The 13886-nt window shown below is 41.0% G+C and overlaps 1 protein-coding gene across 2 annotated transcripts in view; it reads right to left on the reverse strand.

The window, feature by feature from the left end:
• numbl (NUMB like endocytic adaptor protein) overlaps nt 1–13886 on the reverse strand; it is a 66009-nt gene that overhangs the window by 34464 nt on the left and 17659 nt on the right. The window contains exon 2 of one of the 2 annotated variants that reach the window (XM_081614380.1): nt 6846–6932. The exons of the other annotated variant lie outside the window; for it this stretch is intronic. Within the exon in view, the coding sequence (XP_081470506.1) occupies nt 6846–6919 (74 nt within the window). The 5' untranslated portion in view covers nt 6920–6932. The remainder of the gene's footprint in view (nt 1–6845; nt 6933–13886) is intronic. 2 annotated transcript variants of the gene reach the window in all.

The following is a 13886-nucleotide window of genomic DNA, read 5'->3' on the forward strand; positions in this document are numbered from 1 at the left end:
GAAAATGCAAACAGTTTTATGAGGTAAAAATTATTTTGCAAGGCACTGGAAACATATACAAGTCATTTACTGATTTATCTCCTGGTATTTGTATTCATATTCATGTAAAATGTTTAGAATCATGCAGGATATTGTAAAATGAATCTCTTAACTATCCCAACTGACTACTTAGCATTTAACTTGCTTTATTTTGTGTCTGACACATTTGAACTCTTTTTTTTCATGTTCCTAAATATAAGCACAGAAACTGCCTTGTTTAAGTTTATGTCACACAAGAAAAACATCTTAAATACATCAGACCATCATCTAACACTGGCTTCTGCTTAAGCCTACATTTTCTAAACAGCCACCTCTACTGCTAGGAGAACACACACAGAACAAGCATGTGGTTGTAATTGTAGATGGGAATATGCTTATTTTGAAGTCAGGCTAAAGGTTTGTTTAAGACCACCGTGATATTTATTCTAAACCCTGTGGTCCAATATGAACTCAACTTCAACAACGTAATCAGAGTTCTTACAGTTTCAAATGAGCTCAGTTACCGCTGAATATAAAAAGCTTGTTTTCTTTCGTAAGTGACACAAATTAAAGAGTAAGCACCACCTCACAGTGACCCCCACTCTTCTTCATTGTTCCATAAAATGTCCTGCGCAACGTTCTGCCAGTTGATAAGCTGATTTGTTGCCTGATGTGAACAACCCGAATGGCCACCATCGTATATTCAGAGATTCCTCAAACATGCAGGAAATAAAGCCACACTCCAGGTATGGTAAATGGTAAGTGGACTGAACTTATATAGTTCTTTTCCAATGCTTTTGATGAGGGAATAACATTATAAAATTATATTTAAAAAAGTCAGTTTTACATAATACCTCCCCCCCTTTAAGAAAGGTAGACATCAAAAAGAGAGAGGTTCAGACGGATAAAACTTATATCGCTTAGTAAGGACTAACTGGAAAAGGAAGAGTTTGGATGCAAAGACTTGGGATAAGAAAGAGGGTTAGTGGGAAATTAATTAAACTACAGCCAGAGTAGGAATCTTATATGTTACTGTTGAGCTACACACTGCAGATGGAGAAGGCTTCAGCGCATTCAGTTATTCAGAACAGCCAGACCACCCAAAAGCACAACCAGCAGCTGGACTATCTACTTACTGCAGGTTTTACAACATCAACATTCATAAAGTCAGGAAGCAAATAATACATCTCAGTTCTGAAGGCTTGTCCTGTCTGCAAAACAACATGAATATGTTGAAATGTCTCAGACTAAGAAAGTGCTGAGACTGAAGATGTGGTGCTGGAGACACAACAGCAGTCATGTTGGCTCCTTCTGCTCCACAAGCTCCTCAGCCACCATGACTCCATCACATCCCCTAAGCTGTTTACACATCAACACCCAGAGCCAGGAATCAATGAGGGATGGGATCTAGAGGGATCAAGACGTCTTTGCTGGACTCTGGTTCTGTTTGTGGGGTTTGCTAAAGAGACAGCACTCCAGCTTATGTCTAACTGGCAACTACGAGAACCGTCTGTCGATATTTGTATTGTCAGACGTTTTCCTTTCAGCATTTATTGTCACTTCTGCTTAAAGAAGTGACAATAAATGCTGAAAGGGCAAACACTGGTGGGATTCTGATGTACTTAAATGCTCCCCCCATGAGGGAAATGTGTCTTACTACTCATCATGTTAAACCAGACCACATGTAAGTTGATGTAGATCCTCTGCAGCTAATAAAATGTGTATAGAAAGACAAAAAATAATCACATATAATCCTTTTATTACGTTTGCACGTGCCGTTATTGGTGCCATTAAATACACAACGGCTACAGAAAATAACTGCTGAGGCCTGTCTACCTAAAAGAAATGCATCACATGAAAATCATAGAAATGAACAAATCTGCTCAAGAAGCTTTTTTTTATTCAGTCTCACAGAAACACACCAAGGTCTGCCTTAAATAAAAATTACAAGCAGAAACCAGAACTGGCAGATTTTCAGTTTGACCAGCAGAAAACTGGTAATTCTAAACAGAAGAGTGGACATAGTTATAGCTGCTATAGTTAGTCATTATCAGAAAACACTTAAAGGTGGGATTAAGATGCCTTTTTGCTGTTCCTAGTGTATTTTTGAATACTTACTCCCCTGAATCACCAACTGATCTAGTCACAGCACTTTATCAGCTGACTGGTGAAAGGGAAACTTGGCAATGCAGCTTGAATGTATGATGCAGCAAATACAGGTGGTCTGTGTGACCAGCTGGGTAAGGTTTAGGGCAAAAACATGCAGAGGAAAATATCTGCAGCTTTAACACATCATTTCTCAGCATTAAAACTTATTGGATAAGTCACATGGAGGAACTCTGAGACAAGGTGCCATGCTCCATAGATTTAGCCTTTTAGGAGTTTCCCACTATGTGCAAAACTCTAGTCTGTTTTATCCTTTGGAGCTTCTTGAACTTCCTCCTCTGTCTGTCATGGAACCTGCTGGATTTAGAAATGTTTACAGTAATTAATTATATGCTTTAAGACACTCCAAATAGATTTGTCTTTATTTTAAGGAAGCAAAACCCTGTCTAAGAGTAATGGCTCTTATGCACACACAGTGTGACATCACCTCTGATCCTAATATAAATATCAAACAAGCATGGTAGGCAAGGCGACTGAAAAGAAAAATACTTCTAATGCTGTTAAATATGGCTTCCAAAAAGATAAACTAGCTAAAATTGGTTTTGGAAAGTTTTGAGCTCTTTCCACCACCTACTCTATAGTCTAATGATCTTGATCAAGATGACTTTGTCCTCCTCCGCCTATTCTCTTTTCTTTGGGACTCTTTCAGCAGCGAGATGCACAGAAGGAGGAGGGAGGAGAGCGAGGGCAAAAGGGGGTCTAAAAATAAGTGGCAGACAAAACCACAGAAGAAGACAAAGACAGTTGGAGTCTGTTGGGAAAGGTGCAGCACATGCAGAGGTTCAGGTTTTCGATGGTGGCGAACGTGAGAGTTTAAGGCTGTGGGCATCTGTTGGTGGATATTTATCAACAACCCTGTTGATGAATAGGTTTGTCCCCAGGACAGATGCTAATATAAACCTATTAAAACTGCTGTGTGGTTATGAAACATGCTGATGTCACCAGTCAGGTCGTAGTAGACCCACAACTTGATCATGGGGAGTCCTCTACCATGTGGTTCCACTTACAGCAGATGGGTCTCTGTGTTTGTGAACGTGTTAAATCTGACTATGTGCCCTTATTACCACCTTGGCTCAGCGACTCCCTAACAGCCTGTTATTTTTACCCCACCACATCTGAGCGTAAATTAGCCACTGCTCACAGAACACCCGGCCACCGTTAATTATCTGTGCAGCAACAAACAATCATCGAAATCTGTGTAAATGAGCAATCAGGACGTAGTAATCAGTCTCAACCAATTTTCCCTTTATCTTCTCAGAACTGAAAACTCGTAAACTCGTCAACAACCTGCAACTTGTTGGGAATCTGGTAAATATTAGGTACTGCGGTGGTATCCAATTTTTTATTTTTTTACTTTTTGCCAAAACCGGTACACTCAAACAACTGGTGGGCCACAAAATTCATTAAATTAAAAATTAGTTTGTGAGTTATTTTTTTAGCCTTACCTGTTCAACAATAAACATTTCATGTTTCCAACTGTTGCCTTGTTAAAAGGAAAACACATAATTTTTACATTGTTGTGTCAATTTTTTTTTTCTATTTTGATGGCCACATTTTTTTTACCATTCTTGACTTATTAGGGGATGAAGAAAGTAATTTCAAGGGCAACAAATGGTCCCAGGCCTACACTGAGTTGAAGGTATCAAAGGTGTGCACAGCCTCATTATGTTACCGGGTTTATCACTTTTAAAGTCTCAGTAATCCTGATAAATTTAACTAAAAAACAAATATCTGCTAGATTTGCTAATCTGCCTGATTGCTCCAAAGCCATACTTTACAGAGAGGTAGCAAAGAATCAAAAATACTGCTATTGTTCACAATTACCACAGTAAAACATAGTAGTGGAAGTATTATGGTCTGCAGCTATTTTTCTTCTAATGATACTGGTGAATTTTCTTCTAATGTCAAGGAGAATGAAGTAATGAAAAGTTCTAATAGCTGCCACGGCGTCTCGTTTAGAATTTAAAATTAAGTTAGGTCTCTGTAACTAAAAACATCATACGTATTAAAAAGCTGTTGTTTTTGCTGGTGTTTGCACTCTTATGAACACATTTCTGAGCTATCTGCAAACTTCCTCCGGCTTTATTGAATAAAACGCTAATGACGGAGCCATTAGCTCAATGGAAAGATCTGCTTCCAGACGTCTTTACCTCCAGCTGTAAGCAGGCTGCTTTTTCCACTTCACTTATCAGGGCTAGATCCAAAACCATAAGATCACTTTTAAGCAATTAGTAAACACTGCTTTGTTTTCCTGTTGTTACAGAAACCAAGCCAAAGGCACAATGTTAAAATTCAACCACTTTACTATAACATCATTTCCTACAACACACCAAATGGTCCATGAATGCTCTCTAAACCTCCAATATGTGTTTATGCATGTGGCGAGCAACATGATTTTACTCCTCTGCAATTCAGAGACAATAAACAGAGATTCTGGAGAGAATGAAGTTTGAATAATTTTTTTCAGCAATAACAAACCCCCCCATAAGAGGAGGCTGACTGGTATTCACATTTAGACTTAACCCCCCCCCCCATCAAAACGACCACGAGGATATAAAAGCTGCTTAAAATTCCTGGCGGTCTCCTTTGAATAAAGAGTAAAAGCTGGGACTTTGTATTCTGTAGTGAAAACTGACACAATTGCAAAATACTATCAACATCTCTGTCGTCACACAGCACAAACTTCAATGGCTTTTATTGATATTTTATGTTTTACATCAAGTTCCAAGTGCAAACTTTTTGCGACCCTTGGAATGATTTTGTGCGACCCTGACTGCAGTTCAAGAATTGTACAAATTTGGCCTCATAGGCTTCAAAAGACATGAATGGTTTGGATCAAAACATGTTCATGTACTAGGACGGTCCGGTCCAAGTCCAGACTCAAGTCCAATTGGGAATTTCTTGCAAAGCATGAAATGTTCTGCTTACAAAGATTCTCCATCCAATCTGACTAAACTTCACAAAGCTCCTTCACAAAGAAGAATGGGGGGGGAAAAACTCAGATGCTCTACTAAGTATTAACTCAAAAGAGCAGAATACAGATGTATCCCGCACTTCCCAGATATTTATAGTTAAAAAAAGAAACATGTAACACCACACACCCACTTCAATCTATGCACCACTTTGTGCCGCAAGAAACATTAACATTTGTGGTTTTAACTTCACGACAGGCGAACAAGTTCAGGGCCCATGAATGCATCTGCAGAGCACTGCAGCACAGGCTGATTCATCTTGACGGACTAAAAATTGCCTTTTTCATGCAGGTTAAAATCCATCCGGACGAGCAGGATGTCTAAAAGCAGAGCCAGTTACTCTGCTGTAACCTGTCCACTCCTACCTCTAGTCAATACTGCTCTCTCTTTTCCTTCTCTCCCTGTCTCTTCCCTCTGTGACTCTCCATCACCATATATCTCCATTATCCTGACTAAACTCCCTCTACAGACCATCACACTGCCTGCAGTTAAAGACAGGTAGTGTAACTACAGGAAGATAATCACTAAGGTGTACATGCATGTTGGTTTTGTTACGCATAAATAATGTGAGGCTAAATGTTAAGTAGCAGTTCCCATATCCTGTTCCCTGTCAGCATGGAACCCTAACTCCATCACGCTACAGTGCACACAAACACACGCACACACACACACGCAAGCAAAGACCACGTGAAGACTCGGCTGCTGCTTGGCAACCAGATGTCATAGCAACCAACGTTCTTCGTTTTCCTTTTTTTTGTTGGATTAAAAAGGAGAATGGGAGGGGAAGAAAACAAAAACAGGAAGAGAAAGGACTGAAGAAGCAACATGAGTAAACAGACATGACTGAGATCAGATGAGACGTAGAAAACAGCGGGCCTCTATTCTCCCAGATCAAAACCAGCTGAGACAAAACAGAAGCAGTCACTCTTCTAGTCATCTGCTGACATATTAATGTACAGCGTATTACAGACATGAGAGGGCCCTAGAAGCTACTTTGTAATTACACTAGAAGAGAAGGAAACGTGAGTGCTTCATTTCACGGCCCGCTGCGATGCCACCACTCGCTCCTTCAGGTTTAATTTCCACACATAACGGCACTGAGCTATTAAAACCACGTGGAAATAAAAACAACGGAGTACTTCCATTATAAGCATTCTCACAAAAACCTGTGTTGAAGAGCCTGTCTCACACTTGTTCACGTCACAACATTCTGTGAACAAATCCAACATACCACCTTTTTACAGTGCAAGAAGCATTAAACCCAACTAGTTGTCTTCAGAAGTAACCAAGTAAGAAAATCAAGATTACTTTTAATTCTCCAATCATATAAAAAATGGACAAGTGTATTTATAATAGAGTATTACAACTGCAAACCTACTAAGACATAATCGTCCAATTAAACAGGGCAGGCAACAATAAGTTTAGTTAACGAAGCAGCCAGGAGGCCTATGGTAACTCTGGAGGAGCTGAAGCGATCAACAGCTCAGGTGGAAGCATCTATTGATGTAACAACAACTTTGACACTCAACAAATCTGGTCTTTAAGCAGGAGTGACAAAAAGAAGCAACTTTTGAAGCTGTTAGGGAGAAGGCCATGTGTTCTCCGTCAACGTGTTCGAGGTTGAACTGCTTTATAAAGAATTAGCCAAAAGTTTCAGTCTGTGTAAGTGAAAGGCTGGTAGAAACCTACCCCGTCAAATCTGCGCCTGCAACTGCAGCAAAAGAGTATTGTATTGTCTCCAAGGGTGCAGGACACTCGTCCATATCAGATCTTTATCTGCAAAACATTTTGAAATGTGCGAATTATTTTCCTTTCACTTCTCACAGTTAAGCACAACTCTGTATTGTTCTATCATAGCTAAAATACACAGAAGCTTAAAGCAGTGAAACAACAAAATGTAAAACAAGCAGAAAGTGGTATGGATGTTCGCAAGGCTCTGCAGTAGCAAACCAAAAACATGACCCGGTACTTACCCTTGTTGCATTTATCTTACAAAATTTTACTTATCTAATGTTTTCTTCCTGTGAAAGTAACCTCTTGTCGTCTGGTTTTACTCTGACGGCTTACAGTTCTGTTTCTCTGTAGATAGCACACACAATGGTGGATGGTGCTCTCAGGGTAATTCACAGAGGAGAGCAGGGAAAGTGAGAGGCTTTTGTTGCCTGTGTAGCAGCGTCCCTGCTGGATATCAGGAGTATCGCCGTCATGGCATCAGAGCAGCTGTCTGTGTGCATGCAGCTGATCTCCATGATCCAGGTCACATCAGCCAACATCTCACCTCTGACCTCCAATCCAGACAGCGAGAGCTACTTCCTCCCTTTTCCTTATTTTTTCTTTTTTTAAACCAACTTTCTAAATCGTGCTTTAAGAGCCGTAAACATTCATTTGCATCCACGAGCTGTCACCGCAATGCAATCATGCATAATGCATACTTCTGCATGTAAAGCATAAACCTACAAGGCTCAAAAAGTGTACAATCAATAGAGCTTTTAAAGCTTTTAGCGACTGACTCCGACCCTCTCAGGCTTCCTGTCTGACGAGCTTCTACACTGTTTGATGCATTCCTGAAACAAGATAACTCCTTGTTCTTATAACTGCTTATCTTCTGAAATGTTTTTACAACAAGTCAGACGTTGGCTCAATATAAATGTTGACCCATATGTCATTCTCTTTTCATATGAGTGACCCCAACCATCTGTCTGGCTGTGCTCAAATTTGTCGTCTGAGAATCCATCTTGCATTTTTTTTTTTTTTTTCTGGATCACAAAGAGACAGCTGCATCTTCACCGCTTCTTCTAAATTACAATAATCCTTACAGCAAGAGAGAAGAAAATATCTCCAGTAGGACAAAGCCCTTCAGAGGAAAATTACCCCCCATGTGGGCCTGCTTTGCTGTGGTTTGGGAGTTTTGGTTTCTGTGGAGAGGCGAGACAGGATGACCTTCACGGGGTGGTCGTGTCTTATCGACCAGCACTAAAAGCCAAACGCATGGAAGAGGAAAGGGTTTTAAAATTCCAGCCATGGATTGTGGTGGCGCTGCAGCACTCACCCGCTGTGGACTGCTGAGAGGGGGGTCAATACACTTACTGACCAGAAAGCATGGGCTCACACATGCAGTAGCCGAGATATGATGAGTCCAGCCAACTAAATTAAATAAAACATGATTTAAACAAAATCAGGGATGATATTATGGTCAATATTTCAATCAGTCAATTCAAACTGTGGTACCAAAAACCCAGCAGATGGAGAAAGCTGAAAGCCATGATGATGAGCAGAAGAAGTACAGCAACGGCTGATTTTGGAAATACAATGTAGGGAGATTTTGATTTCTTACCAGAAACCACAAGGCAAACACTTCCTGGTATGAAGTCACTTCAATCTTATTTTTCAGTTATTTTCTTACAAAAGAGAGAATACACAATAGGGATGCACCAATGTAAAAATTTGGGCCAACATCGATATACAATATAAATGTTGCTGTGAAAATATGTAACTTGCTCCTTTCTTGAAGCATACACAATCGGCAGCAAGATGGAAATAAAATTTGGCTATTAGTGATAGGTAGACAGATCCAAAATATCAATAACATCAGTACAAAGTTTGCATCAGTCTCGGGTCGATACTAGCGTGAAAATATTGATATATTAATTTTATATTCCATGTTAAAATTATATTTAATTTTTGTATTGTACTTTCTGTACAATAAAAAAAACGATTTGGCTTTAATTTGCTCTCAAATGATTATTTATTTCCTTTTGTTTATGCAGGAAGCAATGCACAAAATTGTGTTTTGTTTTTCTGTTGTTTCCGTTTATGTTGACACATGCAAACTAACTAAATTCAATTCTAGGTTTTAACAAAGTAATTCAATGGAAAAAGCCTAAAAACACCTAAAGGTTAGACATAATATATCATATTTCAATAATCCGTATTGGAATTGGCATCTGCAGCATTAGGCCAGCACACCTCTGTCGGCTGCCAACATCAGCCACATTTTAAGTATCAGACTCATATGTTAAAAGAAATTATTAATATCAGCCAATACTGATGTTAATGCCAATATGTTCTGCTCACAGAGAGATGTGCGTTAAGACCTAAAACTTGGGTTCACAGTCGCAGACTTGGATGCACGGCAGCGGAAACGCAACAGCCCACCAAATACGCAGTTTTTGTGATTTTGATGCAGCACAAACAGATTTTAAAATGTCCATTGCAAATCAATAAATAGTGCAGATGTAGCAAGGGAAGACAAAGCAAGATTTCCTGTTGGTGAAAACATCCTATTGTGATTTCTAGAGAAATGTGGGAGCATTCAGCTCCAGCGGAAAAGAAGGAAGTTAAGAGAGATTGTAATGAGTAAACAGAGGCGAGGTGAAGACTCTCTGTTAGAGAGACCAGCAGGGAGAAGGAGGCAGAGGACAAAGACAAGTGGACTGGTGTTTAGGCCTGTTGCTAGAAAACAGACCCTTAACAATGGCCACTTTGACACTGAGCCGAGGAGCACATGAGAGGAGAAAAGGAAGAGAGAGATGAGTTAGGACATTCTTACAGTCACTTTCTCCCCCCAAATCCTCCTTGAAAGCGACACAGCATCTCATTAGGAGCAAAGGGAAGCCACCTCAATTGGCACCATGTGCCCTGGTGAAGCATGGCTCAACAAAAGGGGGGGATTTTTTTTTCTTTCTAGAAAGTGAGGAGTACCGCTCTACGAGTGCCCAGTCAACACCCACCCACCCCTTTCCTGCCAATACAGATTACAGACATGCACCACAGATGGCCAGCGTGTCTTGTCTTTTCACCGCCACCACGGCCGAGAATAATGCCCAGCGGTGGCCCCTCCTCCTCCTGCGCTGCCTTTCTCTTTTGTCAGCACGTGTGTCCGTCAAATGGAAGCGTGTGTCTGGGACAATGGCAGCCAGACAAAGAGTCCGCCCACCCACCCCCCACCAGGATGCTGAATAGGGGGACACGTGGGCCTTGTCATCGAGGGAACAATGGCGCTGGAAGAGCGAGGGCGTGGCACCCCAGCACCAAGGGCGAGGTGAAGCCTGGGTGGCCCTGAGGTCATGTTCCAGCTTGAAGGGTTTCGCTCGTTTCAACACAGCCGAAATTAGACCAGGAAATGACGCATGTGAGAGTTCCGCTAAAATTTCAAGATTCTAATCTTACTTTTTATTTGGAACCAAATTATCCCTCAAAGTTTCCGTTTCAGGATTGGAACGTAATTACAAGAAGTTTCATGTGTCGACCAATTAACTGAGCATTGTTCATGATACATGAGCCCCTACTGCACACTTCGAATGTGATGAGAAACAATAAGAGTACGCAGAGTCACCTTGTGTTGACACCTTGATTCCTGCATCCATCTTGGAATGTAATATTTCAGTATAATTGTCACTACTAGGCAATAACCATCCTAATTCATTTCAAAACACTGTAAAATCTCTGAGATTACAGGGAAATATATCGGAAGTACAAAATCAATCTTTCCTATTTACAGGTGGGTGATGTGATATCACCCACCTGTAAAGAGTAACACGTTTTTACAGTGGTTTGCATTTGCAAACTGCAATATTTTTTTTCTTGGTTTTGGAGTAATTTCTCTCACATCTCCTCCTGAGGTTGAACCAGACTTTTCAAAATCCAAAATTTTCTTCCTGACATTTTTGCTAACCCCCCCACATAAAGTCACACAGGACACAGAATAAGTGAGATGCAGCCTTAAAATAAATGCGCCTCAGTTTAAGATAACTGCTGTTAATTACACAAACGGTACAAAGCATCACTTGGGTTTTCACAAAATGTTTAAATATAAAGTGGTCAAGTTGTATGTGTAACAGGGTTTTATTTTAACAATACTATAGTTCGTCAAAATAATTTTATTTTGTCAAAGTTGTCTATATAAGTTATGTCATGTTGGTCTTTACAGTTGGTGGTTACTATAGCAACCAATAACTGTCAACTACTCCCCTTTTCCTGTTGTCTTCTGCAACTGTGAGACAGAGGTTTCTGGGCTTATGCTAACCAGTAACTTGATAAATTTTTTTTTTCTCTTATTAGAATAAATGTCGTGAGTGTGTCTGCTGTGAAGTGACTGGACCCGAGATGAACAAAGAAGGGTCACATCAACTTCTGAATGTGAAGAAATTATAAATTGGGTCTCAAATTGGTGCTACTCTGACATGCAGCAGACAAGTTTTATTCATGCTTGCTAAAAGGGTCTAGTAAAAGTCAGTGGGAATATTTAAATATCTGTAAGTACTAAGAGATGCCAGTGGTTTATCGTTCAAGCCTGACAGGAGCACAGATGGTGAGTCGAACAAGATGCTCGCTGACGCTGCACCTGATACAGATGGAGATACTTTGGCGCATGATGAAGCTGATGCCCATGAGCAAACATTAAACCAAATGGCCCAGCCCCAGCTGTTTGTTCTGCAGCCCGAGGGGCCGGTTTTCTCCGACGGGCGACCCGCGGATGCATCACACCTCCTGGGACACCTTTGATGTGGCTTATTGGATTAAGCCCCGGACAGACGGGGAGTCTCAAGGTGCCCGTGTTTATGTGTACGCTCATAAGATCACGCGTGCTTGTTTGTAAGCGTAGCTCCGTTTTGTGGGGGTCAAAGTGCATTGTGAATTGGGCGGAGGGACGGATGCTTGGAACAGCTGGGCTAAGTCTGCAGGGGGACAAACGGACAGGAGAGCTTCGAGGGGGGGGCAGGAAAAATAAGAAAGGGGCAGACACGTACATCCAGGCAAGCAGACTGTTGACGGGCTCTTTTGAAGCAGCAGCTGGTTAGACTGGGGGTCCTACCAGCTGTGCCTCCACTGACCTCTCCTCACAGCTCTCCACCTCCTCTTCCTCCCCAAATTCTGCTTCCCTTCCCCCCAGCAGGACAGATTCCTCCCCAAATGCATGCAGAAACACACACATGCGGCCATCTGTCAGGAGTGGGACAGTTGTCTCCCTGATTGCTCCATAACAGGGCGTCTGCATGGGGAAAAACCCCTGAGATATGCATCGCTATTCTCAAGCACGCGTCTGGACAAGTGTCCTCTGACATCAGAGGGGGCCATCACTAACACGCTTTGGCAAAAAAGTATTTACACGTCTTTAAATTCTCCACATTTTACCAAGCTACTGCAACAATTTTCTGTGGTTTCTATTAGGGCATTAAGTGTGGTGCAAAATTAAATCCAGCCCTCTTTACACTAAATAAAATCCTGCAAAATCAATTGGCTTAAGAAGTTATGAACATATTTATACAGAGGGTTTTTTTTAACTTGAATCCTGAATTATTATATTTTTTGTACAGTTTTGGTTTAATTGCTTCTCTGTGGCTCCTTCTTTTGAACCTGTATACTCTTTTTAACAATTAATCCATGGCTAAATTAGTGAACAATTATTTCAATAATTGATTCATCTGATTAATCATTTTAGCCTTAATTTGCAGCTTATACGGGGTATAATTTGTTGATGTGACACACGTTAAGCTGTGCCCTTCACAAATGTGCCTTTTTGGAAAACTGGTAAGAAAAATGGCAGCCATACAGAAAAAGCCACAAGAAATGTGTTCAGACTTTGCCACAAGTCACGCAAAGGACACAACACATGAAAGATGATCTTCTGGTCAGATGAGTCCAAAACGGAACCTTTCGCCATGGGAACTAGTTGTTATTTGTGGAGGAAACTAACTCTTTTCTTTCCAGCATTTCACCCTGATTGTTCAAAGCAAACAAAGAAACATGTAGCGGCCCCATCAAGCTGCGGAAAATACGACTAATAAACCTTCATGGGAAAAATATTCCATGGATAATTAATAAAAACTAAACTTTATGCACTGTCATAAAGAAGCAGGAACATGAGGTTGTGTTCATATTGTTCCCTTGTGTTGGTTGAAAAACAAAAAACAACTAAAAATGGCTGCTCTGGGAAAAGTATTGTTCCCCATCATCATCTTTAAAAAGCTGCTACCCTGACAGTATGTCTCACATTTCCCAAATCAACCTTTTTGTTAAAGAGGCTGAGTCACGCATCTCGCCGCCTGCCTGTCGCTTTCTTCGTTACGATCATCCGGCCCGACAGCAGATCAGCACCAATTAGCACTGATTTATACTAAAACAAAAAAGTTGCCTCGGCTCTAATGCGGGCAGCATCACTTCATAGGAGCTCTTCAGAATCAAGCGCGTCCGCAGAGTAATTGATTCAAGCTCTGTTCTTGTTTTGTTGTTGTTTGTAGCTGGCAGGAGCAAATCCACTGGAACTCAAGAGAACAAGGAGGCAGAACAGAGAGACAGAGAAAGAGAGAGAGAGAGAGAGAGAGAAAGAGAGAGGACCGAAGCCAAAGAAATATTTGCTTTGGAGAGCATAAAGAAACCATATTAGTTTGATGCTCGGGGAGCGGAGGAGTGGGAGAAGTCTTCTTCTTATTTTTAATGTCTTGTTTCAGACAATCTGTTGTTTAATTGGCCTTTTTGAATGGACACTAACTGGCAGCAGAAAGGGAATAGAAACAACCTCCTCAAAAACAATCTAATGAAACAATTCACAGGCAAATCTGTTTTTGAACAAATGTTCAGAACTAGAAACAAAACTATGCAACTGCCCAACCGCAGCCATGCAACATCATCTCCCTCCAGCTAAGCCCAGCTGATGAGGCCAAGTAGAAGAGATGGGGAAGTCTCTGAAGCAATGTCCTGACTAAGGTTGGTGTTAAGGTGGGATAGAGC

The sequence above is a fragment of the Poecilia reticulata genome, chromosome 13 (assembly GCF_904066995.2).
Source record: "Poecilia reticulata chromosome 13, P_reticulata-male-v2, whole genome shotgun sequence".
In the NCBI taxonomy this organism is placed as follows: Eukaryota; Metazoa; Chordata; class Actinopteri; order Cyprinodontiformes; family Poeciliidae; genus Poecilia; species Poecilia reticulata.